The sequence below is a fragment of the Cuculus canorus genome, chromosome 2 (assembly GCF_017976375.1).
Source record: "Cuculus canorus isolate bCucCan1 chromosome 2, bCucCan1.pri, whole genome shotgun sequence".
Taxonomy (NCBI): domain Eukaryota; kingdom Metazoa; phylum Chordata; class Aves; order Cuculiformes; family Cuculidae; genus Cuculus; species Cuculus canorus.
The window spans coordinates 95,536,560-95,564,031 of record NC_071402.1 but is presented as its reverse complement, the minus strand read 5'-3'; the positions used below and the strand labels follow the sequence as shown (position 1 = coordinate 95,564,031).

Sequence of the window (27,472 nt, the reverse complement as noted above, 5' to 3'; positions counted from 1 at the left end):
GAAACCCAGCCCTTCCCTTCTCCAAATCTCTCTATAACTTCATGGGACAAAATAAAAAGCCTGAAAACAATGTTGAAACTACAAATGGCATATAAAGATCCAAAATATATTTATTAAATGACACACTGAATATTTGAAGTTAGAAACTGGAAAGGAAAATGAGGTAGGAACACCCAAGTACAGAAGTTACAGAAGAAAAAGAATACGTTTCAAAACACTAGCATTTATGTAAATGGAGATGAAATTTCTACTAAACATTTACCTTTCAAAACACTAGCATTTACGTAAATGGAGATGAAGTTTCAATTAAATATTTACCTTTCACAGTAAGCATATTTTTGCTGTGTTGGCTGATGATTACCACTGTTTTCTCTATCAAACAGGATTAGCTTTCTTAGACATTCCCAACCCCTGAGTTAACCACACTTTATGAATCATCAAATTCATAACCTGTCAGGTGTGGTCTGACACCTTAGGGCAAACTGGGACCCTATTTCAAATAAGACAAGTTAACTACTGAACAGCTTAGTGGACAATATGCTATTAAATTTTTCTGAAGTCTTGGATGCATTTTTACTGAATAGCAAAAAGAGGGAGTAATAGCATAGCTTTTTTTGAGAAGTGTGCTCACAGATATCTCCAAATCACATTACTGATACTGAAAAAAGTCACATAAAGGAGCATGCTGCAATGCATAGACTGGAAAATGGCTAAGAGTATTAGAAAAAAAATCAACTCAGAATCTTTTAGAAACCCCTAATGTTTTTAAACAAGGTTCCTTTTTAGAGGAGACAAAAATACTAAGATCTCTGGAAGCATTTCCCTATGGACTTCTGGAAGTGTGAGTCTTATTTTGCACTCTCCCTACACTGCCTCAACTTCTATAGAATTTCAGCTTCTTCTTAAAAGCTTCCGAGAACCAGTGCTTCTGAATGACACAGCGATGTAACACATGAGACAAGGTATCAAATTTAAATATCTAAACCCCATTTGCAGCGACAACACTACACATGATCAGCCTCATCTATGCATCATCAGTGGTAATTTTTTCAGTATAGGCTCATGCCTGTTATGCTTTATTTGGTCTTAAAAGCTCAGTGTTCAGTAGCTCAGACAAGAAAGCGGCTAGTGCCTTGGCCTAGTGTGTCTCTAAGGAACACAAGGGAAGACTGCATGTAAATCATGAGGCATAAGAATCGACGTCTTTGAAAGCCGAGATAGAAAAGATTATCAAAGCCTTCAGCCACTATCTGGATCTGGTTGTGGTAAGTAGTCTTCAGAGGGAGCGTCTGAAGTGGCCTTTGTATTTATGAATTTCTAGCAAGACTGGGAGAAGTTTGTAAATCTATACTGCTTCATACACCTTCCAAAAAGAAAATAGATCCTAAGTAAAGACAGAAGAATACTAGGAGCAACACAAATTATTCTGGACAAAATCACAATCAAAAGTGACATATTTAATAGCTGCCTACTTGTGGAGTAATGGACATTGCTGACAGCCGTTCACAAGAGGACTACAAGATTTCTGGCTATGGAGAAAGGCCAAAGCACACTAGAGATCAAAGTATGAACAGTAAAAAGTTTCAAGTTTTACCCTTCATACGGAGAAACCTGCCCTGCTTCCCTTCCCACTCCCTGCCAAGATAACGATTACACACCCTTGCAGTTCTGAAGCAAACCTTGGAGCCCTGGATACAAGCTTGATTCGAACAAATTCAATAGCCTGCTCTAAATATGCCATTATTACATTCATGTATCATACAGTTCTGTTTCAAGTTCTCACAGAACGTGCACCACTTACCCACAGGACTAAATAAAAACTAACCAAAACCACACCACACCACCCTTTGTTCACCCCCCCTCACTACATTTTTACTCATGGAACAAAAAGAAACTATTCATGAATAGTATTAGTCACAACTCAAATTAAGCTGATATAATTCCAGAATACAATGAGGAACACAATGAACTTCTGAGAGTTTGATAGGGTGCGTATTGGAACAGCAAAGGGAGGGAGGGTATTTGAAATATTACAACACATTAAACATGCCTCACTACAAGGATAAGGATTGGCTTAAGACTGATATTTGCCGCAATGCTTTGTTACTCATTTCCAGTATTTTTGTTTTGATACCGTTGGGCATCCTCCCAAGAAAGCAGGAATCTTCCTGGAATGGACAGATTTCAAAGGAACACTATGCAAACACTGGTATCTTCCCTCTACGATCTTTATCTAGTTGCAAAACTGTGCAAGAGGCAATTGCTCTGGCATAGAATTTAAGTGTAAAATAAAGACTCAACACTACTGCTTTAATATGTTTGGCAACAGGGTAAAAAACCGTGTTCTAAGCCAAATGAAGCTTTCCTAAGAGACACAGCAGTCCCTCTGTTTCCAAGAGTGTAATTAGAAACATGCGTGCTTAAAGCAAACCCCAATATTCCAGGCACACATTTGATTGTAAATAAACTTTCTAGTTAGTGGTTGAAGAAAATGAATTGCTTATACAGAAAGACTTACCTCAAAAAAACAACAAAAAACCTCTATAAATGCAAGATACATATAACTAATATAATAATAAGTATTAAAAAATAATAAATTATGCTAAATAATAAATATTATAATAAAGAATTGAAAATACTATTGTCAAACTAATTTCTGAATACAGCTTTTCCAAATATAGTAAAACATTTTTTAAAAAAATATCAATTTTACAGTGTACTTACTCCTTGAGAAGAGATTTTACACAGTTTTGTTAAATATTGAATTGTCTAATGCAGTTATTATTTCAGAAATCATAATAAAGGCAGTTCATTTGATTCCTGAAAACTCAATGGGAGATGCAAAACTTAGTCTTGCTCACGCCTTGCAACCAGTATTTTAAAGGAACTAGTCAGGGGAATTTGGCTAACTTTGCTGAGTGAGAAAGAAAAACCCACAAAACCCCCACCAGTTTTCCAGTGTGAGGTCTACAGACAGTAGCAAGAGTAAGACAAGTCCACTGAGGCGGTATGACTCAAAATATCTAGAAAGTAAAAGCACGCTTTTTCCAAAGTCAAGAGGAACTGTTAATAGCTGTATAGAGTTAGGATTTCACCATTTACGAAAAGGTCAATTAAGTGAATATTCACAACTAGAATAAGGCTTATTCTAGTAAACCAAAACATTTGTGGTTAAAAAAATTAAAAGTAGATTTCATACCTAAATTAAAAATACATTTCCATTTGTCAGCTCATGATCTTAAGTACAACTCTACATCATTCTGAGAAATGAATGATACAGGCAACACTTCCCACAGAGAAAGGGCTAACGTAATAAAATACCTGAAGCAAAGAAACTTCTCCAAAAGAAAGAAGGCAATGTGCCCAGCAGCCCAGCTGAAGTGCCTCTATACAAATGTACAAAGCTTAGGTAACAAGCAGGAGGAGCTGGAAGCTACTGTGCTACTGGAAAGCTATGATCTAGTTGCCATCACTGAAACTTGGTGGGATGAATCCCATGACTGGAGTGTGGCTATCAATGGCTACAGGCTGTTCATAAGGGACAGACCGGAAAGGAGGGGTGGAGACGTTGCCCTCTATCTCAGGAAAGGGATAGAATGTGAAGAACTACCGTTGAAGGGTAGCCAAGAACAGGTTGAAAGCTTATGGGTCAGAATAAAAGACCGAGGAACCTATGGGACCCCTGTGGCTGGTGTATACTACAGGCCACCTGATCAAGGAAAGCCAACCAATTAAGCCTTCTTCCTCCAGCTACAGGAGGCTTCACACTCGCAAGCTCTCATCGTACTCAGGGACTTCAACCACCCTGACATCTGCTGGAGAAGTAGCATGGCAAGCTGTAGGCGATCCAGGAGACTCCTGGAGTGCATGGAAGATAATTTCTTCGTCCAGCTGATAGAGACCCCCACCCAAGGGGAGGCAATACTGGACCTTATGGTCACTAATATAAGTGAACTCATCAGTGACATTAGGATTGGAGGCAGCCTGGACTGCAGTGATCATGCACTGGTGGAGTTCAAGGTCCAGAGGGATATGGGACAGGCGAGGAGTATAGTCGGGACCCTAAATTTCAGGAAAGCAAACTTCCAGCTCTTCAAGGAGTTACTCAGTAGGACACCCTGGGACATGGTCCTCCAAGACAAGCGAGCGGAACAGAGCTGGCAAATATTTAAGGATACTTTCCATAAAGTGCAAAAGCGCTCCATCCCTGTATGTAGGAAATCACTCAGGAAAGGGAAGAGACCAGTGTGGTTGGGTTGAGACCTGCTGTTCAAGAAGCAGAGGGAACTGCACAGGCAGTGCAAGCAGGAACAGGGAACCCGGGCGGTTGTGTAGGGATGAGGTCAGGAAAGCCAAGGAACAGCTGGAGCTGAACTTGGCAAGGGAAGTTATGACCAACAAGAAGGGCTTCTACAGGTACATCAGTGAGAAGAGGAAGGTTAAAGAGAATGTACACCCACTGATGGTTGGGAATAGTGACCTCGTATCAGCAGCCGAGGAGAAGGCTGAGGTACATAACTTTTTTGCCTCAGTCTTCACTGATAACCACTCTCCTCACCCCCTCCTGGATCATGGGACAGCAAGATGGTGACCAGGGAGGTAAACACCTCCCACTGTAGAGGAGGATCAGGTTTGTGACCACGTGTGGAACCTAAACATAAGTCTTTGGGACCCGATGAAATGCATCCCAGAGTCCTGAGGGAATTGGCAGATGTGGTTGCCAAGCCACTCTCCATGATATTTGAAAAGTCATGGCAATCAGAAGTCCCTGGTGACTGGAAGAAGGGTAACATTGTGCCCATTTTTAAGAAGGGAAGAAAAGACAACCCTGGGAGCTACCGACCTGTCAGCCTCACCTCTATGCCTGGGAAGATCATGGAACAGATCCTCCTAGAAGCTATGCTAAAGCACATGGAGGGCATGGAGGTGATTAATAGCAGCCATTGTGGCTTCACCACGGGCAAATCCTGTATGACCAACTTAGCAGCTTTCTATGATGGGGTAACCACAGCAGTGGACATGGGTAAACCAACAGATGTGATCTATCTGGACTTCTGTAAAGCCTTTGACACGGTCCTGCACAACATCCTTCTCTCTAAATTGGAGAGATGGATTTGATGGGTGGATGGTACGGTGGACCAGAAACTGCTTGCATGGTTGTATTCAAAGAGTAGTGGTCAATGGCTTGAAGTCCAGATGCAGATCTGTGACAAGTGTTGTCCCTCAGCAGTCCATACTAGGACCGGTGCTATTCAATATCTTCATCAATGATATTGACATCGAGATTGAGTGCACTCTCAGCAAGTCTGCAGATGACACCAAGCTGAGTGGTGCAGTTGCCACACTGGAAGGACATGATGTCATCCAGAGGGACCTGGACAGACTGGAAAAGTGGGCCTGTGAGAACCTTGTGAAGTTCAACAAGGCAAAGTGCAAGGTCCTACACCTGGGTTGGGGCAATCTGTGGTTTCAGAACAGGATGGGAGATGGTGTGATTGAGAGCAGCCCTGCAGAGAAGGACTTCGGGGTGTTGGTCGATGAGAAACTCGACATGAGCCAGCAACGTGCGCTCACAGCCCAGGCGGCCAACCATATCCTGGGCTGCATCAAAAGAAGCGTGACCAGCAGGGTGAGGGAGGGGATTCTGCCTCTCTATTCCTCTCTGGTGAGACTTCATCTGGAGTATTGTGCCCAGTTCTGGAATTCCCAACATAAGAAGGATATGGAACTGTTGGAATGTGTCCAGAGGAGGGCTACAAAGATGATCAGAGGGCTGGAGCACCTTCCCTGTGAGGGCAGGCTTAGAGAGTTGGGGTTGTTCAGTCTGGAGAAGAGAAGGCTCCAAGGAGACCTTATAGCGATCTTCCAGTACCTGAAGGAGGCTACAAGAAAACTGGGGAGGGACTTTTTACAAAGGCTTGTAGTGATAGGACTAGGTGCAATGGGTAGAAACTGGAGAGGGGCAGATTTAGACTAGACATAAGAAGGAATTTTCTTCACCATGAGAGTGGTGAGGCACTGGCACAGGTTGTGGCTGCCCCTTCCCTGGAGGTGTTCAAGGCCAGGTTGGACGCGGCCTTGGGCAGCCTGATCTAGTGGGATGTCCCTGACCATGGCAGGTGGCTTGGAACTGGATCCTGTTTAAGGTCCCTTCCAACCCAAACTACTCTACGGTTCTATGATGCTAATTCCACTAATACATACCACTGAAAAGAATACAGCTCCCTTATGGATTTTTACTGAAGACAAGAGTGAAAGCAAAGCAGACAAGCAGTTAAATTCAGTATACTCCCACAAATGTGTTGCAAGTAAATAGTTCAGTAAGAACTATGGATGTCAGTCCGTCCTGCAAAACATGAAGAAGCTTTAGGAGCAACTTTGGTTTTCTGGCAAATGGAATGATTCTTCATCTCCTTCCCCAAAAGGAAATAAATCCTTAAAGATCCTCCTGTCTTTGCTGTGTGAACGTGGAAGCTCACATGGAAAACGTAAGACCAGTTCTAGTAGAGACTGCTACTCTTTCTTACTCTCAACACAGATGTGTTCTTCTTTAAAGCACATCAGAGCTGAAGCTCAACTTTAGCAGCATCCTCTATTCTTGCAAACTTAAAGAGCAAATCTGAGAGATCTAACATTTCTAGATACAGTTTTTCTTTTTAAACTTATTTTTCCTACCAGGCAGGAAATGAACAGATACACTTCTGAATGAAGGGGGAGCTACTGCAGTTTTTCCACAGCTGAAATGGTTTTATAGTAAAGCAGTCTTATTTATTATTCACTTGCATCTTTTGAAAAAGCTCTGCAAATAAAAAATAAAAATATGAAGTCAGAGAACTGAAAAACTATTTCTGTACGTTTAGAAATGCTACTGATTCAAATTAGAGACAATGTACGGCATCATACAGAAAGACTTACAGAAAAACAAGTTTGGAGAATCGCCAGCTTAGGTCTCATTTACGAATTTAGTGATTATTTGACATTCAACTCTTGGTTTTTAAGAGATATTTAAGTAGTATGCCTTGATGTATTTGCTTCTCACCTGTACCAAAAGGCTCATTCTTTGAGTTTAAATTCCTCTTTGGAAGAAATTGTGCTTGGAAATATATGGAGGGATTTTTCTACCTTTTTAGAATGCCAATAAGTACACCGGGTACTCATGATGAGACTGTGCTAGAAGGATTACTAAACTGATCACTGAAATTAGAGATTTTTCATCTATGCATGCAGGATAGGAGTAACACGCTTTAACATCTCACTTGAAATTCACTTTCTGGGCTAGGGAATAATAATTATGTTCTATTTATAATGTTCTTTCCCTGAATGACATATTAACTTTATTCCTTGTTTAGAACACTCACCAAGAAGTGCTGGTTTGCCTGACACTGCTAATTTGAGGACAATGCTTCTCTATAATCTTTCACTTCTTTCCATCTGCCCTGAAATGTATTTGCATAATATCTATTTTTAGGAGGATAGACCATATATTTAAAATTCATTCTAAATAATTACTTTAGCAACTATTTATCAAATGCTTAGGCATACAGGCAAAGTTGTACTGATTACAGATGTACATAGAATCATCTATCATAGGAAGATAAGAACCAACACTGAATCAGTCCAAACATTAAATTACTGCTTGTCTAATTTGAGAAAGTGTCAAGTCCTGTAAGTTAGTACAAAAAATATCCTTTAAACAAAAAAGAGAAGATCTTGAATATAGATTCATTCAGTTTAGAGGGACTGTCAAGTCAGTCTGCAATAACAGTTTCCCTTACATTACTGTTCTTTCCTCCTCTGTGTCAGAGCATCTGTGGACTTGACTAATTCTTAGCTTAAAATAATTACTATTAGCAGTGACTTACCTTCAAACAAAAAGATTACATTCAAATTAAAAAGTTGAATTTATAATGAAAACTCAGTATATTCTATGAAATATCCATTTATTCCAAGACAGTGTGGTATTGTTACAGGCATCCACCTCTTCCTCTGTACTCACGTGTGATCAAAATTGGTACTCCCAACTATCAAAAAAGTTACATGGTTATTACAGCACAGGCACAGCGTAGCCAAACAGCTTTACTTTAATTTAGTAAAGCTGCAATCATGCTCTAACAGCATTTATTACCAGTGCATAGATAGTTCTCTCCTAAAGGCAAGCAAGAGAGGGAAAATTCCCTTTAACTGAAGGAACACACAGGACAGCTTTACTACTAAAGCAGCCTTTTTATCAATGGAAGAATGACAGATACCTGGATACACTGGAAGCCTTCCGTCATTGCTTTCAATTGCACTTACTAGATCACACAGGTTTGCTTAGAACTAGATTAAACTTCTTTGCAAGTTTCCATTACTGCTTTCATTATTATAATCACTATAAAAGTTCCACATTTGAAGAACCAACAGGAACTAAGAGGATTATCTTTTTTTTTTTTTTTTTTTTTTTTTAAAGTAAATCAACAAAACACCCAGAAGACCCTTGGTATTGCAGTTCCCTCACCTAAGAACCTGTTTCATAACCACCATTTAAAAATCTTTTTCCTTTCTACAAGCATCAATTCCCTTCCATCAAGAAGGCAGCACCAGGGACACTTTGTATCACTGAACTGTAAATTAACACAATTAGTGTCTTTTACTGCATTTCAAACTTCCAGTTACAGTGGTAAAGCTAATCATTAGCATATAGAATGAGTATTGGATACTTAGATGTACCAAAGGCAAGTTAGTCACAAAAACCTCTACAAATGTAATACAAACAAAACCAGCAGCAGACGCTGCTATCACTCATTACACAGTACTCTTTCATGAAACATGACTGATTGGACCGCCATCTGGAAAAAAAGCTGATAATTATAATGCTATAAAAATAGCAAAACAAATATCTGATCATAGTAACTGTTTGAACAAGTGTCAGAAAGAGGAAAGCAAGCACGATTCAGTTAACACAAATTCTACTTATACAAGAGTGCCTCCAAGCCACAAAACATGTAGCTTCAGTTTTACATTAATAATCAAAACTTCAGCCCGATACAAGCAACTGACTCCGGCAAGCACATCTGAATAGGCAATGGGACATAATTCCACAGATTCTTCTCTACAGCTTGCAGCTCCACGATTGGTACAAATGCCAGTCTTTGCTTATATGACACTTTGTAGCAGCAAGGAGTTCTGCCATTCAGAACAGAGAGTAAAGGCACAAATGCGTATACCATGTTTTCACCAGAGGAAAGTTTCAAAATATGCACAAGACGTGTACAGTTTGTTTCTATGCACATCTTTGGTTACATTCTCAATACAGTCCGCTTTACAAAAAAAAATAAATAAAACAATTGAGACTTGGATAAATTCCAGGCAAAGATAAAACTTCCTTTTTTTTTTTTTTCCAGAAACAAAGACAGTAGAAGTGCCTTTAAATCGATGTTTTATTATATCCACAAACGATAAAATCCCAGTGCTACAGTAAGGCATGTAAATATTGAACCTGAAAGAAAATAAAAATGGGGAGGAAAATGATTTAGATTTCAGAACATTTCTTCAGAAAGCTATGTACACTTAAAAGTGTAACCATCATCCCTTCCCCACATAAGAAAGCAAAGTTTTAATTTACAACACAATTTCAAAGCAGAGGGGCACAAAACCAATAAATAAGGAGGAAGGAAAAAAAGACTGTAGGAAAACTGGGCTGGAAAACTATCAAAGGCCTGAAAGAAACCCTTAGTTGTCTATCATTTAATGAAAAATCAATATGGCAAGTTACAGTTGTAAAGTGAGGAAATGAATAACAGTATTATCAAATCACAGTCAAGTATTCAGCAAACAAATAAATGAAAGCTATCTTTAATAAGCCTTATCAGTTTGCAATTTTTAAAAATTTGTTTAAGTGAAATCCACTTTTCATTTCTAGAGATATGCACAAAAGATTATTGCCATTTTTGCAACAATAAATGTAATTTTTTCTTTTTTTCTTTCAAATTATGTTAACTTTTTTCCTTGCAGAGTTCAATATATTTTTTTCAGTAGGGATGGTGGGGAGGAGAATTTCCTCTCATTTTAATAAACTGCCTTTTATTTTCCAGTAATGGCTATCCGTAAAGGATATGCCTGAAACACAGTACTATCAAAATCCATTGCGAAAGAATAATCAGAAAATCTAAATCAGAAGAATATTTTCTACTGCAAAATTGGTCACTAATAGCACTGCATCCTCAGGACATAAATTTCAAAATATTACAGCTACCCAGGGCGATAATGCAGACACACACAAATATATTATTTTTCTAATGCACGTGGTTGAAAAATGAAAGTTTGAAGAGCATGTGTCACTGAAGAACAAGAAAAGCTGAAACAGTCCATTTTGCACATGGATGTCCATCACATAGATGAAGTAGTCCTAGAAATGCAGCAGGCTGCTTTTAAAAATTAAGTCAGACATAGAAGAACTTTTTGGCCCTTGTTAACAGCGAGTATACTTGATTTCTTATAGAGCTTATTATAACAGTATAAAACAGGGGAAAAAATCTCATTCCCCATAGCCCACTGAAAACAAAGTTGTGAATCACAGGAAACTTTTCCTGGGTTAAGTGCACAAATAAGGCTGCTAATTTTGACTGAGACTATTTGAAGTTGTTTTTTCTTAATTAGGGCCTTTATGAATACAGTCAATCCAGAGTTCAACATTGTTTAACAGTTTCACCATCGGAGACAACCATCAGATTCCTCACCTGCCAAGTACTTGATATGGTCAAGCTTGTGTGATTCAAGCATTGTTTTCAGATCTGCAACTTCTGTATCTATTTTTCGGTCTGTTTGGGTCAGAGCTCGATCTTGTTGTGCATGCTAAAAATCAAAGCAACAAAATGATGTGATTTGAACTGTTGCTAACTTATTTAGGAATTTCACCTATTCCTTTAAGTTACATTTTGTTCCTCCTTAAGTGTATGTTACTTTGCATTCAAAGAGAACAAGTTTCTTCCTAGCTGATTATATCCAAACAATTGAATAGTTTGGTGAACTTGGGAGCTTTATACGATTATGTATTCCTTAACACGTAATCTAGAAAGTGGCAGAACTGGATGCCTTCTTATCTCAATCTAGCAGCATAAACATTAACCTCAATCTGTTGTTTGGCTCACCAATACTAAAGCCACTGCTCAGTTATTAGGGCTACTGAGTAGTCCTTGTGACAAAAACATGCCAAAGCATAAACATTTAAAGGATCATTAAAACAAAGGAGAATTGGTCTTCTAATGAAAAAAAAAACAACCCATGTCTTCAACTTGTAATGAATTCTACCACAAAGCCAGCTACAGGCGAATTCAGAATCTGATTATGAGAGAAGACAGAACTTCTCTAAAATAATGGGATAGAATTATTACTCAGAAAAGATGAAAGAAACTTGTAAACTGAGAACAAGAGCTGCTGAGTTGCTGGTATTTTCAGATCAGCACTACTGAAACATTGTAAATCAGTTAATGATTTACTTCTAGATGTCTTTCTGGGTATAATTCCCTCTGCTACAGAAAGGAAACAAAATGAAGAAGAAACACTTGGTAAAATTTCTTCTAAAATGAAGACAAATCAGTCTAGCAATGTGTTTCAGTCTGAACACAGGAGGGGGGAATAATTTCACAAACTAACATTAAGAGTAGAATTCCATCTCAAGGAAATACTACGTCTATGAAGTGACAACTGAACTGCTTATATATACACATGCAGAGGGTCTAGTAACATATCAAAGCCTTTTTATTCTGCAGACACTTCAGTTATTTGTATCAATATGAAAATACACAGGGAAATAATAAAGCACAATGACATTTTGTACATTAAAGTGCTTAAAGACATGAGCAACACAAGCAACTCCAAAAAGAACACTATGTCTGTAAGAAACGCACAAAAAGATTTGCTGAGTAAAATAATCTACTGAGTTCTTACCAATTCCTCTATTTCTTTCCTCATTTCAAGTAGTTTTCTTTCATTAATTGAGTACTACGGGGGGGAGGAAAAAAAAAAAGATAAACGTGATTGTCATTAACCTTTCCCCTGACACTTAAAAGCACATTTCTTTGTTTCCAAATTCTGCAGAACTGAACCTCGACAACATTATTATCTGACAACACTTGGGAGACAGTTTTGTAGGATAATTGCTGTCCTTTGGAAAAGCACAACTTAGACAGGTGTCCAGACACACTTTCGAACCATGAAGCACAACAAGTCAATCAGCCAGCCAGCTTCTGCAAAACTGTGTATATATTAATAAGTAGGTGGAAGAAAAGTTGGTAGACTTGTGTTTCTGAAAAAAAAAAAAAAAGAAAAAGTAAGACCTATGATTCTAAACAATAACCCTGGAAGGGTTAACTAATTCATTGAGCACAGAAACACAATTAAGACCGAACCATATGCTTTCTTCAGGAAGGGGAGTACAGTTTTAAAATATCATATCAAACTCAACTATAAAAGAAATGTTTAGCCAGCATTGCATGTACTCGCCATTTCTGTTGTTCTGACCATCATTTCATGATATATTTGTTAAATACAGAACATCTGTATCACATGTCAAGGCATTCATTTCTGGAACATTTTAAGTTGTGGCTTATTTTTCAGTTATGGCTATTTGGGTTCAAAGAAAATGAAATCCTAATTAAAGCAGCATACCTTTAAGGCAGGTTACTTTTCTGACTCATGAACAACCATGATTTACCTTGACATCTACAATGGTTCTTGTCTGACTAGTGGAACAATTCAATTATTCATAGGCAGCTGCTAAACCGCCAGTCTATTGTGCAGTGTATTAAGGCCACCAGGCATCCATTTCAGAATCCTCAGTTACACAGCAACAGCCTCATCTGTTGACATTCCCATGTGGAAAGTCACTTTATTTTTCCTACACTCTGGAAGATTATTCCACTTTAATATTAAGGTCAGGCCAATCTACATAAATGCCTCAGCATTAAAAAACCCTCCTGAAAGACCTAGAGCTCTGTTTGGGCTTTTGGACTGATCTAAAGATGAAGTTAAGAGATAGCAAGCTGCTACAGATGTGGAAAATGATGTAACAAACACAAATAACAGCATGTCTATGATTAATGAAAGTCACTAGAGTCTGCAAAATGAACAGGGACAAAAAAATAAATTTAGTCATTTTCTATAAATATAATTTTTTGAAAGTGGTAAGATTGCAGAATATTTATAAAATAATCTAATTAAAATTATGCTGGAGGTGAAATTTCATGTAAGAATCGGATCTCACATTACTAAACTGATCCTCACTATTAAAAGAACCATCACATTTAAAATGAACCATTGCAATCCATAGAATTGTTTATCCGTCTTACTTCTAATAGATAATAATAATTAGCCAAATACACATTTTCCAAACCATTTCTATTCTACAACCTCCTTTCCTGAAGTTTGTGTCTGTTACATTTTTGCTTTGTGGCTAGAACTCTCTAGATCAAACCTAGGGACTAGGTCTTAGGCAATGAAATACTCCCTTTCACTGCAAGGCATCACAACACGTCTGTTATAACACCACTGCATAAAAAGAGGAGGAAAAACAAGGTTATACTTCCCCCCTGAAATTCAAAAGGGAGATTTTTCCTTAAGTCCATGTTTTTCAAAGTGCAGAGAAAATTCAGTATTGTCAGATCACAGAATGGTTTGGGTTGGAAGGGACCTTATAGATCATCTTGTTCCAACTCCCCTGCCATGGGCAGGGACACCTCCCACTGGATCAGACTGCTCAAGGCCCCCTCCTTGATGCATCTTGAGATTTTTAACAGCAAGCTTAGATTCACTGTGATGCAAGAACACATGAATATATATGGAATTTTGCACCATACTTTGAGTTTTTAAATCACAGCTGTATGTATCACTGCAGATATAAGTTGCACCAAAACCAGATGTGCATTAAGCAATGTAGGATTCTCCAAGAAACAAAGTGGAGCGAACTGATTAAAAGATAAAGCATTTAGAGTTTGAAACATTAAAAGCTGCCCACATCAGTGTTGACAAATTAAATTCTCCTTCTGTACTTATTCCAAGCAAAACTGAAGGATAAGAAGATTTTTAACTGAATGCTTCCAGTTAAATGAATTTAAGCTTAGGACATTTCTCTTCTGAATAGTAACTTAGTAAGAATGCACAGTAACCTTCAATTACGCTGAGTTTTATTCTCAGAAAGCTAGATATTCAGCTCCAAGTCACATTCCAATCCAAGTAAATATGCTAATGATGCTGTACCTACTACAGAAAATACTGTATTATTTCTTTCGCCATGGCACAACCTGCTCCCCATTCATCTGCATTTTTACGTTTCTGTTCATGCATGGCAGAATTGGCAAAGCTGGGGAGCGAGAGAAAGAAAAAAGAAAAGAGCAGTTTTCATAGAAATTATGAAGCTATAGTTGCACAACAAATGACAAAAGTTGGTCAACCTGTTTAAGAGAAAGCTGATACACAATTTGCTTTGCCCAGGAGGCAGTCAAAATAAAGTAGCGTTCTGCACTACAGAGTCCAGATTCTAAGATCCTACATAAATATACAAGAAAACACTAATGCCTAATTCATCATTGCTGCAGTGGTTTTAAATAGGTTTTGTAAACCCTAAGTATTGCAAAGCTTATGATTTACACAGGTATGACATTTCACGTAATGCTTTTTTAAAAACATTTGCATTAAGTATTAACCTTGAAACAAGAATTCTACCTGCTCAAATTGTATTTAATTCAAGTATCTACCATGGTTTAACGGACTGTTAGTGGTTATACTAAATCACTGAACACAGCTGTTACCTAAACTAATAATTGTGAAACACTTAAATGAACACTCTGAAGATAAATGACATCTACTTAAACGCTTCGTATTGCCTAGACTGGAGATAAATATTCCATCTTCAATATACATCTGTGAAAATACACTGAATAAGAAATAAAATTAAGAGAAAAATGACATTAAAAGATCTTTCAGTTTAGAATGTCAGATCCTATAAGCTTTATGAAGATCCTATAAGCTATTAAAAAAAAAATCTATGGGTGTAGATCTATAGTAGAGTACTACATATAATGCAAAAATCTGTTAATCTTCTAATTCTTCACTCACATTATTCTAATTTAAGATCATATCAATTCAGTTCTAACAGATATCTCCAAGTTCAAAACAACCTGAACCAGAATCAGTTACGATTATAAGAATAAAAATAAATTACAACTATTTTCACAGTATTACCTTACAAATAAGCTATGCTATAAATTCTTTAGCTATAGGGAAATGAAATATCTTCAATGATGATAAAATTAATGAAATGCGTAAACCTAAATAAGTGTTAAAATAGAGATATACTAATAACATAAAAAAACTCTGGGTAGCTAGTCAGCATATCTAGATTAAAAAATGTGTTAATCCTGATATCAAAACATCATTAAAACAACATCAAAATAGATAGACATACAAAGCCAAACATGGAGCCTTCTACTATAGCAACATGAAGATGAGTAACTTGGATTACTACCATCTTGAAGCTGAATGATATTACAGATAAATATGAAAAAGCTCTTTGGGTAAGACGGTTTTACCCAAATTTGGAGATTACTCAGTGTTTAGATGTTTCTAGAAAAAAGTAACCAAAACTTACCAATTCTTTTGCTCTGCTCTTCTCTAGGTTTAGGTTTAACTTGTTATCTGCACGAACTTTAGTGACTTCATCCTAATGGGAAAAAAAAAACCCTGATAAAGCAGCAAGCAAGATTTTTCTATTCCATCATAAGCAGAAAAAAAAATTATATATTGTGCCTTTCTTTACATATTTCAGGAATAAAGCTTCTCTCCAATTAATGTATATAATATTAAAAAGTAAAAGTATTCCTACCCTTCTCCCAGGAAATATTCAAGTTCTATAATGTGAATCCAAACCTAACAATTGCTTTTAAAGCCAGAACACTGAGAACAGCAGTTAATTGAGAGCACATCCTTCTATAAACGCTGGGAATGTTTCATATATCTAGAAATCCAGGCACACATGTAAGTTCAACTTCCTCCATGAAGCAATCTTGATGCCCAAAATAACTTTAAAAGCAGTTTCTAACTTTCCGATGTAAAAGAAAATCTGTTTCTAAACACTATATCTAGGGCTTTTAGAAACAGCTATAGAGATTTTAGAAATGTTTATTGTATTTTTAACATTCTAATTTTTTTAAGCCACCATAAGTTGTACGCTTGCATTTACTTCAATATCTGTAAATGATTCCTGCTTTTCTTGGTTACAGCTGCCATTTTAACACAACCTCCTGGCAGGAATTCCAGACAGCTGACAGTTTGTCATGAGGCAAACTGCTGATCAGATGAATATGTGGGAGAAGCAAAAGATTGCTGATGTTCTGGGAGATTCTACTATTGAAAACAAGCAAGCATCTCTCAAGTAGGCCAATGTCAACTAGTCAAGAGTTCATTAATTTAGTATGAACCACAATCAGACTCAATTTCTATGGTCGGATTTTTGATCTTTAACTGGTTTATAATCAGATGTCATTACAACATGATACATTAGTTTAATTAGTTGAAAAACTAGAAATAATTTTTCCTTAGACTTTTACAACATTGTACTTTTTTGTCTCTTAAAGGTACAAGTATCAACAAACAAAATAACTCACCCTTGTGAAAATTACATTTACAGTTACAAGTAAAATGTAAAGCCATCTAGCTTTTAAGAAGAGCTGACTCAGATCCTTGAATGCTCCATCCATGGATTACTCTCACTTCTATACAACTTAAAACCATAAAATGCTACAATTAAAAAATTAGATGCTGAATGTATTTTAAAACGGTATTCTGAAAATCCAGATGTATTAAGCACTTCATAACACAATATAAACCATGCAGGATTAGCCTTAAGAAAGTTATGTTCTCCATTTGGAGATGACAGTGCAAAAATGTTGAAGAGAATAAGAAAGAAATGGCAAGGAGGTACTAGGCTGAGCTTGAGCATATTGTCAGCTAGCTCAGGAAGTCCAATATTCTCATGGTTCCACGGACAAAGCCTACGGAAGGGTGTTCCATCCTTCTAGCTAAGAAGGACATCACAGCAGAAAATAGTAATTCTCAAGTCAGGTGACCATACTCCCTAAAACCAGCTAACATTTCCCAGTTTCCAATCTTAATCACTCTTGCAAGAATGTTTGTTTCTGTGTAAAGGCTGCTTATGACTCCACACCCACTGAAATAACAGATTTTGAGACAATCTTGGTTTTGATGGTAAAAGGGCGTTAGGAGTGCTGTTCAAGATAAGCAAACCATCAAGAACAGAAACACAGCTCTGATGTCTTAAACCTGATAAGAATAAGAATCTGTATGATAATTAACAGAGTAAGTTTTCTCCTGTGAGCCTGTTTCCTTGCAAAGCTCATTTGCTCCAAACAAACGGGATCACACAAATTTCCTAAACTTAGTCGCCTAAAGAAGCCAAGTAAAACCTATTTTGAAGTCTGGACTGCTAATAGATGTGTCTTCAGACAAAAAAAAACCAAAACCCAAACAAACCCCAAGCCAAAAAAAAACCAAAACCCAAAACTGTCCCACCAACAAAAAAAACCCCAAACAATTAGAAAGTGTTGTAATTTTGAAATAGAATAGAAACATTTAGGTTGGAAAAGACCTTTGAGATCATTGAGTCCAACCCTTAACCTAACACTGCCAAGTCCACCACTTGTCCCTAAGTGCCACATCTCCAGGTCTTTTAAATACGCCCTCAACCACTTCCCTGAGCAGCCTGTTGTAATGCTTGGCAAGCCTTTCAGTGAAGAAATTTTTCCCAATATCCAATCCAAACCTCCCTTGGAGCAACTGGAGGCCATTTCCCCTTGTCCTTTTGTTTGTTACTTGGGAAGAGACCAACACCCACCTTACAAAACCCACCTTTCAGGTAGTTTTAGAGAGTGATAAGGTGTCCCCCTCAGCTGCTCCTGGTAAGACTTGTGCTCCAGGCCCTTCACCAACTTTGTTGCCCTTCTTTGGGCACATTCCAGCACCTCCATGCCTTTCTTGTAGTGAGGGGACCTTCCTTGTGGTGGAGTTGCATCTTTACTTGTAACAGGCAGCCCTAAATGCACAACTTCACTCAGCCTTAACCATGACATGGCAGTTAGCCACTTTCTGAATCTAAATTAAAGACATGCAAGTAAAAAAAATCTTCAGCTAAATATTTCTTCAACTCTTGTACCATTCACAGCTCTCCATCACCATAAATAAACTATGCATGAAACTGGTTTTGCTGCAATCCACAGTCTACCATCAATTGCAACTTCAGTACCCTAGGTATCACAGCAGTTAAGCAGAGCTTTTAAAATAAAATCTTAAAAGCATCAATTATGTTTTTATTTACAGCAAACCAGACAGGTGTTAATTCTTAAGTTATATTGGAATGGTATCTTACCGTGACTTGTTTCTTAACCTGCTGGAGTTCAAGTTTTATTTTCTAGGAGAGTAGAAAGAAATTTATTACTGTACATAAAAACACATAATCTAGAAATACTAATGCATTCGCACAATCAGTAACAATGACTTTAAACCATAATATGAAAAGGAAGGCAAAGTGAGCATGGTTTAACTCTATGTCCTCAGTATGTATATAGATAGATGCATGTGCGTGTATATATATATATATATATACACACACACACATACACACACACATATAGGTGTACATGTTTAGTCAGTGCTGTGCATTTCCAAGCAACAGCACAAGACAAACTAGCAATGCTGCACAGCAATAAAGGTGGCCAAATGTACAGGATGATATGAGCAAGAGTTAAGCCCAGCAGGCCAAGGGAAGTTATTATTTCCTCATATTTAGCACTTGTGAGCTGGCATTGGAAGCGCTGTGCCCAGCTTCAGGCTCCTCGGGCAGACAGATTTTGACACACTGGAGCAAGTCCAGTGGAGGGCTGTGAAGATGATGTGGGCTGGAGCACACCATGTTGGGGGTGAGAGGTGAGGGAGAGAGAGAGGTGGGTTTGTTCAGCTTTAAGAAGAGACAGCTAAGTGGCTTTTCGGCTGCAGCCTACAACTACGTAATGTTTTCTAGAGGTCTAGAGGTCCTTTCTAACCAGAATTATTCTATTACTTTATCTCTTTCAAAAGACAGATGCAACAGGTATAGCTGTAGCATCTTATATTAACCCTCTCATCCAGTCCAACCTACTGCTCAAAGTAAGGGTAACTACAGCAGGTTGCTCAGGGCTATGTCCAGCTGGGTTTTGAACATCTCCGGGATAGGGACTCCACAGCTTCTCTGGGTATCCTATTCCAGTGTTCTAACACCCTTACAGTAAAAAGTGTTTTGTTATGTTTAAATAGAATTTCCCACATTTCAGACTGTGCCATTTACCTATTGTGCTGTCAGTGGACAACACTGGAAAGAGCTTGTCTCTGCATCCTTCATTCCACCCCTTCAAATATTTGTGAAACTGATGAGATCTCCTCTGACCCTTCTTTTGTCCACTATCCATTTGCTGAAATTTATGAGACTCCTTTCATCCTATTTCCCCAGCTTGTTGGTGTCCCTCTGAACCGTCTGGTGTTATCAGCTGCCGCTTCCAGCTTTCTATCGTCTGCAGATTTGCTCAGAGTTCATTCTGCCCCATCAACAAGGTATTAAATAAACCATACTGGTCCTAGGTAAATCCCTTGAGTACAAGGAGCTTTTATATCATTAGAAAAAATAAGTACATGTTAGAATAGCACTTTCCAAGATAGCCATTTTTACCTCATTTTCTGAAAGAAGTGCTGAAAATTCACTTTTTTCCAAAATAATCATGTCCTTTTTCACACCACCAATATGGGACATTACTTGCTGAAGTGCAATTTCCTGTAAAAGAAGGAAGAAAAACCTCATGACTTATCATAACTATAATGCTTTTTCTCATCTGTGCCTACAAAGATGATAGGCTATTTTGGCACACTGAAATTTTTAATTCGGCAATTTCAGAGAACAAGATAAATTGACAGAATAAGTAAGTTAGTCTCAAACATTGGTAACATCTGACAAAATTAGCAGTGTGAACACAGACCAGGATAATTTAATTAATAGCCTAGGAAATAGTTTCTTTCAAGATCTTCTTTCAGATTCTTAAGCTAGCAAAGGAAGAGAGGATGCATCTCTGACATTAATGAGGAAAGTTGGCTTTCAGACCAAAATTCCTTAGTGCAACCATTCTCTTTTGTAATTAACTCATTTATTACCTCTCCCCCTGCAAAGTGCTACTTTTTGCTACTGTTTTGCTACTCAAGAATCACACACTTTATTCATACTTTTAATTGCCCTTCTTGGTCTATTATCTTGAGCTGACAGAGGAGAAAAAATATTCCTCTGCAACTTTTGAGGATGGAAACATCTGTAGATATTGTTCTATATCCTACAGAATTGGCACATGGAAACAGGGACCCCCTTCTCTTCCCTGAAGATCCTCCCCTACTATGTAATCCCTTGTTTTCAATTCTGGATTGTTCTGGTTTGAGCTAAAGCACAATTAATTTTCTAACTTCTCAGCTAAGCCTCATCTAAGTAACTTCATTTTCTGAAAGTTAACAACATGTTTTTTTCAGTGTGTCTGTCTTTAGGAGTGGTAACAGTTAAAATTTATGATTATCACCAAAGTAATGGGGCACTGGTATGCAGAAAGGTCATTACTTATATTTGTTACTATGGATACCAAGGCCATAATCAAGTTGGTAGAAAGCCGTTAATCAAAGGGGTTAAAAAGGGTCACAGCTGCAGGGAGGAGCAGACTGGACAAGTGACCTAAAACTGACCAACAGAATATTCCATTCCATTCCATTCCATTCCATTCCATTCATCATACTCTATATAAAACTGGGGGATCGCGAGAGTCAAGCCCTCTTCTTTGATGGCTGGCATCTAATATAGACCTCGCCTGTCCTTTTGCCCCTGATCCTGGATCCATGCATTCCTGAATTCAGTTCCCAAGTTCAACTCCCATCTGCCACCTAGTTCACTTCAAGACCTTTCTCTATGCCTGCTCTAAAGCATCAACAGTGACATATTGTTATTGGGGGGGCCATTTTAGTATATTCGTGTACCTTTTATTATATTCTTATTATTTTCCTTTCATTAATATTATTGTTTCATTAAAGCAGTTTTAGTTTCCAACCCACAAGTCTGTCTCTGATTTCCCATTCCTTGGCGGGGAGAAGTGGGGATCAGGACCACAACTGCACATGCTGGCCTTGCCAGGGGAGGGCTGAACTGCAATATGGACTAAGAACCCTACAAATCTGACCTAGCACTCTAACTTAATTTTTGTCAGGAAATGCTATTCTAATTTACAGTGTTACACTTTTATGTGGCATCTGGAGATGACTCACCAGGCCACCTGAAGACAACACTTAGAAAAGGCTCAGTATGCCAGAGAGTTACAAAAAGTCTGCAGAAAGAGTACTGTCATGGACACCTCCTCTCATACTCTTTGATGTCTCCAGCGTTCTCTTCTCTTTCCTCTTCACTGAGCTCAGTAAAACAGAGAACACTTCCATATTCTTCCTTTTCTTCACCTCTATACGTACACACATGCGCTTTTGCGCGCCCCCCCCATCCCTTCCCACAAGCCTTTATCTAACCTGTGTAGTATTTTATCTTTTACATATTAAACTACGGTTGTAATAATAGCTACAACCACAACTTTCCAAATCCTCTTCCAATGCATCAATCTCTTCTTGTATAAGTCCTTATGCCTTCAAAGACTATAAGGAACTACAGGCTCTATCGTGTTGCCCAGAGTTCATGGTATACACACCTCCTTAGCAAGTCATACAAACCTGTACATTTCAATTTTAATGACAGAAAGTCTCCTGAGGGTCCAATCTACTAGATTGTCTCAGAAAACATCTATCATCAGGAGCAACAAAGGAAAACCTGCCTACTTTCATTCAAAAAAAAAAAAAAAAAAGATGGGAATAGAAGGAGGCAGAGATGCAACGACTACTTATTGTAAAATATAACTAACCTTTAACATTGCATTCTCTGACTGACTACGGAACAAGTTCAACACAAGGGGAGGAAGCACACCTTTATCTTATTTCCCTGGAATCTATGAGGTAGAAAAGATGTGCTGAAGCCTCCCTAGATGAAAAATGGTCCAAAATCCAGCTATTCTGCTTCTTAACAAGACACCCTACTGCCAAGACTAATAAACTACAGAGACAGGAGCTGCTGTTTTCTCATGTCTTAAGACAGAAGCCTTATGACTATGTCATAAGTTAAAGCCTGAATCTGGGGACTGTGAATCCCAGCCTCACAGAGCAGCCCAAGAAGCTATGCTTCTTGTCAGCATTGTCTATTTGACCAGCTTATGTGCCAGGGAATTCCAGCACACTAGATATTGTGAATCCCATTCAAAGATGCTTGAGTTCCACATGCAGTGGATCATGTGTTACTCTGAATTTTTAGTTTCATTTCTGAAACCAGATGCCTAATAGCTCAAACTGGCAATGCTGAACACTGTCATATGCAATTCCTTACATCTTATCTACCTTTTTATGACTGGACAAAGGGCCTCAAAAAATTACAGCCAGTATTAAGATAAACCTTGCTTCCAGACACAATTACTCATTAAAACAATAATTTCCTCACAAGTCAAAACTAACAATTCAGTTCAAATGTATGCAGTTTCCTGGTAGCCAGGAAGGATCCCTGTAGACACTCACCATTATCAGTCCATTTCCAAGCAAGTTTTCTTCCTCCCACCAAGATGTATATGCTGCGCGGGTTTAGAGGATACCACTAACAAGGTATGCATCAAAGGAAAAGGAGGTAGATTCCAGTAGCAGCATCCAAACTACACATATTCCTCTATGTTACCACTGTATACAACTACATCAATCATGCCTTACAAACATCCTATTTAAAAAATAAATTCAGCTCAACTCTAATACCATATGAATGTCATTGCTGAAATGTATAAATAAAAAAGGATCACATAACAGGGTGGTAAATCATTGAGGGAATCTGTACTTCCTTGTTACAAGTCTAAAAAAAAATAATACGTAGGAGCTGTAACTATTCAAATCCATGTATTGAATATCTCTTGTATCTGTCTAAAAGCCTTCTCAGTAATTCTGTTTTACACTACAAAAAACTTGAAACCAAAAACTACTTGTGGTTTCTGTACCCAGCTCACAGGACCTCAAAGTCTACCATAACTCTTTGATAAGCATTTGATAAACTCAAGACAAAACTTGCTAGCCAAGACAGGAATGTTTGCTTACTACCTTCAAACTTTTAAAACACAGTGTCTAACAGTAATAGATAGCAGGCATACTAGGTTTTGATTTACTTTAACCCAACCACTGTCTCTGATCTAACCTGCTGTACTTTGGTGACCATGTCCTTGTAAATCATATCCAGGTTGTTGTTCATAATTTTCACTAATGCAGGTACGATGACCTCCGACTGCTCAGTAGTGAACCCTAGGCAAAACAAAATGCAACAACATTCAAAGACCTAAATCTGGACAATTTACAGAAATGCCACTTGCTAATACTCAGCAGCAAGTTAAAACGAGTGTCAGTTATGAAAGATTAAAAAAGCATACTTCTCTTGATCAAGCACTAACAAAAGAACACAACCACTGAGTGCATCCAAGTTCCCCCACCCAAAAATTATGTCTGTGACATAGCATAACTGCTTCTATAGCACAGCACTATTACAACGTCAGCAGGATAAATACTGAAAATTTTCTAAAAGTATTATGGAACATCATCTCTCACGTGGTTACTTCTATGAGCAAGAATTCTGACCCTGAAAAGCCGATGCTTACTTTCAGTATACTATAAACCTTCAATACCACTGAAGATGTGCAAAACTCAACAATCAAAACCAGAGCTAAGTCCTCTGATTTTAGACCTGCCAGCCTCCAAGCCCCTATTAGAAACCTTTTAAACTGAATATATTTGGAAATATTGTGAAACACCGTTCCTAGAAATACTCTCAACTTCTCCACTTTCAAAATGTAGCAGTAAAAATGTCATGAGCAAGACATAATCATTATGAATAAAGAAACACTGCAAATGCGCAATTGTTTCAAACCAACTAGCAGTTAAGCGCCGGAAAGCACATATGGGGTTTGAGAAGAAGTCGCTTTTAACAGCTGAGCTGATATAACAGATTGCCAATGCCAAAACGAAGAGGTATCCCTTTTATCTTCTTATCCCTTCTCCTTACATTTTGTATGTCCTGGTACTTAGGCAACTGCTCTGTGAGCTCTACAAATTAGCACCTCAGAATACAAGTCGAGCAAAAGAGCTTCAGAGGTTTCTGAGAATTAGGTTGGCACATGGAGAGAGATGAAACCACATGGCAGAGGAAAGGGACTGGGACCTCTGCTTTCCAGGGATGGAGAGCTATTAGAAGTCAATTCAGCTGTACTGAACTTCATCTTAAGGTACCTTCCCCACATCAGTAACGTTAGCATGAACCAAAATAACCTATTTCCTTATCTATGTTTTAGAAAAGGCTAGCCATATTTTATATTCTATCCTAAAAGCTGCATTTTACACAATAATTGACATTAAATCCTATTATAATATATCACTGCATACTAAAGGTGCTATATACTAAATATGTATCATCGCGGGGAGGTTGGAACTAGAGGATCTTTAAGGTTCCTTTCAATCCAAACTATTCTATGATTCTATGATTCTGTGTAGGAACCCAGTTAATACATACCCAGTTAAACAACTATGTTGAAAATCCTGTTTTTCACTCTCAATTATTAAAATTTAATTTTTAACTACCAATAGGATAATAAATTATTCCAATCAAAGTTATGTAAGCTCACTGTTTCCTTCTGGAATTAGAAAAAAACTTACAAGTTCGTATCCAGTATATTAAAGAAAAAAAAAATCCGTAAAATTAAAAAACTTTGTAAACTCAAAAAACCACTCATGAAATGACATTGACAATAGCTACCCATTTCTAGCCAATTACCATTTTCTTCCAAGAGGCATACCAGCGCATGAGTGTCGATAAAAAGCTTCCTATTTCCCAGTAAGGACACATTCCCTTTGCTTTGTAAAGATGATGATGCAGAGTTGCTTACATCTGAGAAAACAAAACAAACAACCACAGAATATAAGTTATTTTTGAAAAAGAATATTTAATCAACATGTTTGCTTTTCAGGAATTCCCTTACTACCCTGAATATCTGTCATTTATGACAAAATATTAGCTTTTGTGTTGAAATTACTGCAGCTTGCTTGAAACTGAAAAGGTATACATTTTCCCAGAAATCTTATGCATATTCTACCACTTTTCAAGAACTCGTTTTAATGTTATTATAAACTTTACAACAGTCAAATCTCTTGCTAATTTGGAGCTGGCTCTAGCTCTCTGGCTCACCTTGCTTCTGAGATAGGGAGGAGACCTTATTGCTGTCTACAACTACCTGAAAGGAGGTTGTGGAGAGGAGGGAGCTGGCCTCTTCTCCCAAGTGACAGGGGACAGGACAAGAGGGAATGGCCTGAAGCTCCGTTAGGGGAGGTTCAGGTTGGATATCAGAAAAAAATTCTTCACAGTAAGAGTCATTGGGTACTGGAACAGACTGCCCAGGGAGGTGGTTGAGTCGCCTTCCCTGGAGGTGTTTAAGGAACGGGTGGATGAAGTGCTGAGGGACATGGTTTAGGGAGTGTTAGGAATGGTTGGACTCGATGATCCAATGGGTCCTTTCCAACCTTGTGATTCTGTGATTCTGTGAAAGGCTGCAAATAGAGGTGATTATAGAAAAAGACATATGTGTTCAGCACAGATCACACCGAACAAAAGTCATTATCATCTCCAAGAATGAACAGTGTCTAGAAAAACAGTTTGGAAAAAAACCCCCATGTTATCAGAGGGGCATTCCGTCTAACTTTCAAAAACTACAAATGAAACTTAACTCTACTTTAGCTTAAATCAAAAGTTTTCCATTTTTTGTAATAGCAACTACTTCTTGTATCTCATATTCTATTACTTTCCAAGGACTAATTTTAATGTTACTATGAACTTCGCAACAGTCAAATCTCTTGCTAATTTGGAGTTATGGAGCCAGGTCTCTGTCTGACTGCATTTGAGATAGAGAAAGGCTGCAAAGGTGATTTCTATTATAGGAAAAGACACATCTGTTCAGCACAGATCACACTTAACACAAGACGTGACAGTAACCAGAAAAAAAACATGCTATTAAAAAAAAGCTATACAGAACCACCAACACACTATACAAAAAACCCCATGCTATGCTACTCCCTCTACACCAACCCCCGCCAAAACCAAAAAAACCCATGTTACACCAAAAAAACCCCACACCATACCAAAATAACCCCCACACGCTACACAAAAAAAAAAATGCAAACCCATAGTATTAAAAAACCACGGTATAAAAAATGCTATAAAAACACCCCCGTGCTATCAAAGGGACATTCTGTCTAACTTTGAAAATAGACAATTACTTGGACGATCTTAACTCTACTTTAGCTTAAATCAAAACATTCCAGTTTTTATAACACTCATGGAGAGGTGATGGGGAGGGGATGGGAAAAGGGACGGGGGACAGGAAAAAAAGCGGAGGGGGGATGGGAAAGACAAGACGGGGAAAGAGGGGACGGGACAGGAGGGGGGACACAAGGGACGGGGGGGGACACAAGGGACGGGGGGGGACAAGAGGAGACAAGGGACAGGAGGGGGGAGACAAGGGACGGGAAGGGGAGACAAGAAAGAGACAAGGGAGGGGGGAGACAAGGGACGGGAGGGGGGAGACAAGGGACGGGAGGGGGGAGACAAGGGACGGGAGGGGGGAGACAGGAGGTGACAAGGGACGGGAGAGGGGAGGACAAGGGACGGGAGAGGGGAGGACAAGGGACTGGAGGAGGATGGGACAAGAGGTGACATGGGGAGGGAGATGCCCCCCCCCCGCTCTCACCGCGCTCCCCGCCCCCCCACAGGCCGCGGCGCGCGGGGCCGGGGGTCGCTCGGGCGCAGCTCGGGGCGTGCGGGAGGGCGCCGCGTGGCCGCAGCAGCATCAGCACCGCCCGCCTTCCGCCCCTCGCGGCCGCCTGGCCCTTAGCCATGGCCGCACCACCCGGTCCCGAGAACGGAAGAAACCGGTGGCGGCGGGCAGCAGAGAAGGAAAAGAGGTAAAACCCGCCGCTACTGGGACACCACCGCGGAGCGCACACGCACCGCCCGGCGTCCCGCTTCCGCCTTGGTCACGTGGCAAAGCACGCGATTGGTTTCGTGATTCGCGCGGCGGCCGCGGCGAGAAGAGCGGCGCAGGCGGGCGGGTGGGCGTGTCCTGGCGCAGGCGGGGACTCTGCTGATCTGTTCATAGAGTCGTAGAGTGGTTTGAGTTGGAAGGGACCTTAATGATCACTCAGATCCAATCAGGGACTGCATCAGGCTGCTCAATCCCTTATTTAATTCCCATCCCTTATATAAGTG

General features: G+C 38.8%; 1 protein-coding gene across 3 annotated transcripts; it reads right to left on the bottom strand.

Moving 5' to 3' along the window:
* Positions 1–27,251, bottom strand: MCUR1 (mitochondrial calcium uniporter regulator 1). Of its 3 annotated transcripts, XM_054059173.1 has the most exons (9): positions 26,955–27,251; positions 24,989–25,102; positions 23,366–23,469; positions 19,751–19,852; positions 18,419–18,460; positions 15,626–15,697; positions 11,929–11,982; positions 10,719–10,833; positions 4–9,478 (listed from the first exon to the last, which is right to left on the bottom strand). In XM_054059173.1, the coding sequence occupies exons 1-9, from the start codon at positions 27,100–27,102 to the stop codon at positions 9,423–9,425; spliced, it is 807 nt and encodes a 268-aa protein (XP_053915148.1). In that variant the 5' UTR covers positions 27,103–27,251; the 3' UTR covers positions 4–9,422. The 3 variants fall into 3 exon arrangements, with proteins under 3 accessions (XP_053915150.1, XP_053915149.1, XP_053915148.1); XM_054059175.1 differs by lacking the exon at positions 23,366–23,469 and having other exon boundaries at positions 1–9,478; positions 25,011–25,102; XM_054059174.1 differs by lacking the exon at positions 11,929–11,982 and having other exon boundaries at positions 2–9,478.
* Positions 27,252–27,472: the final 221 nt, after the last annotated feature.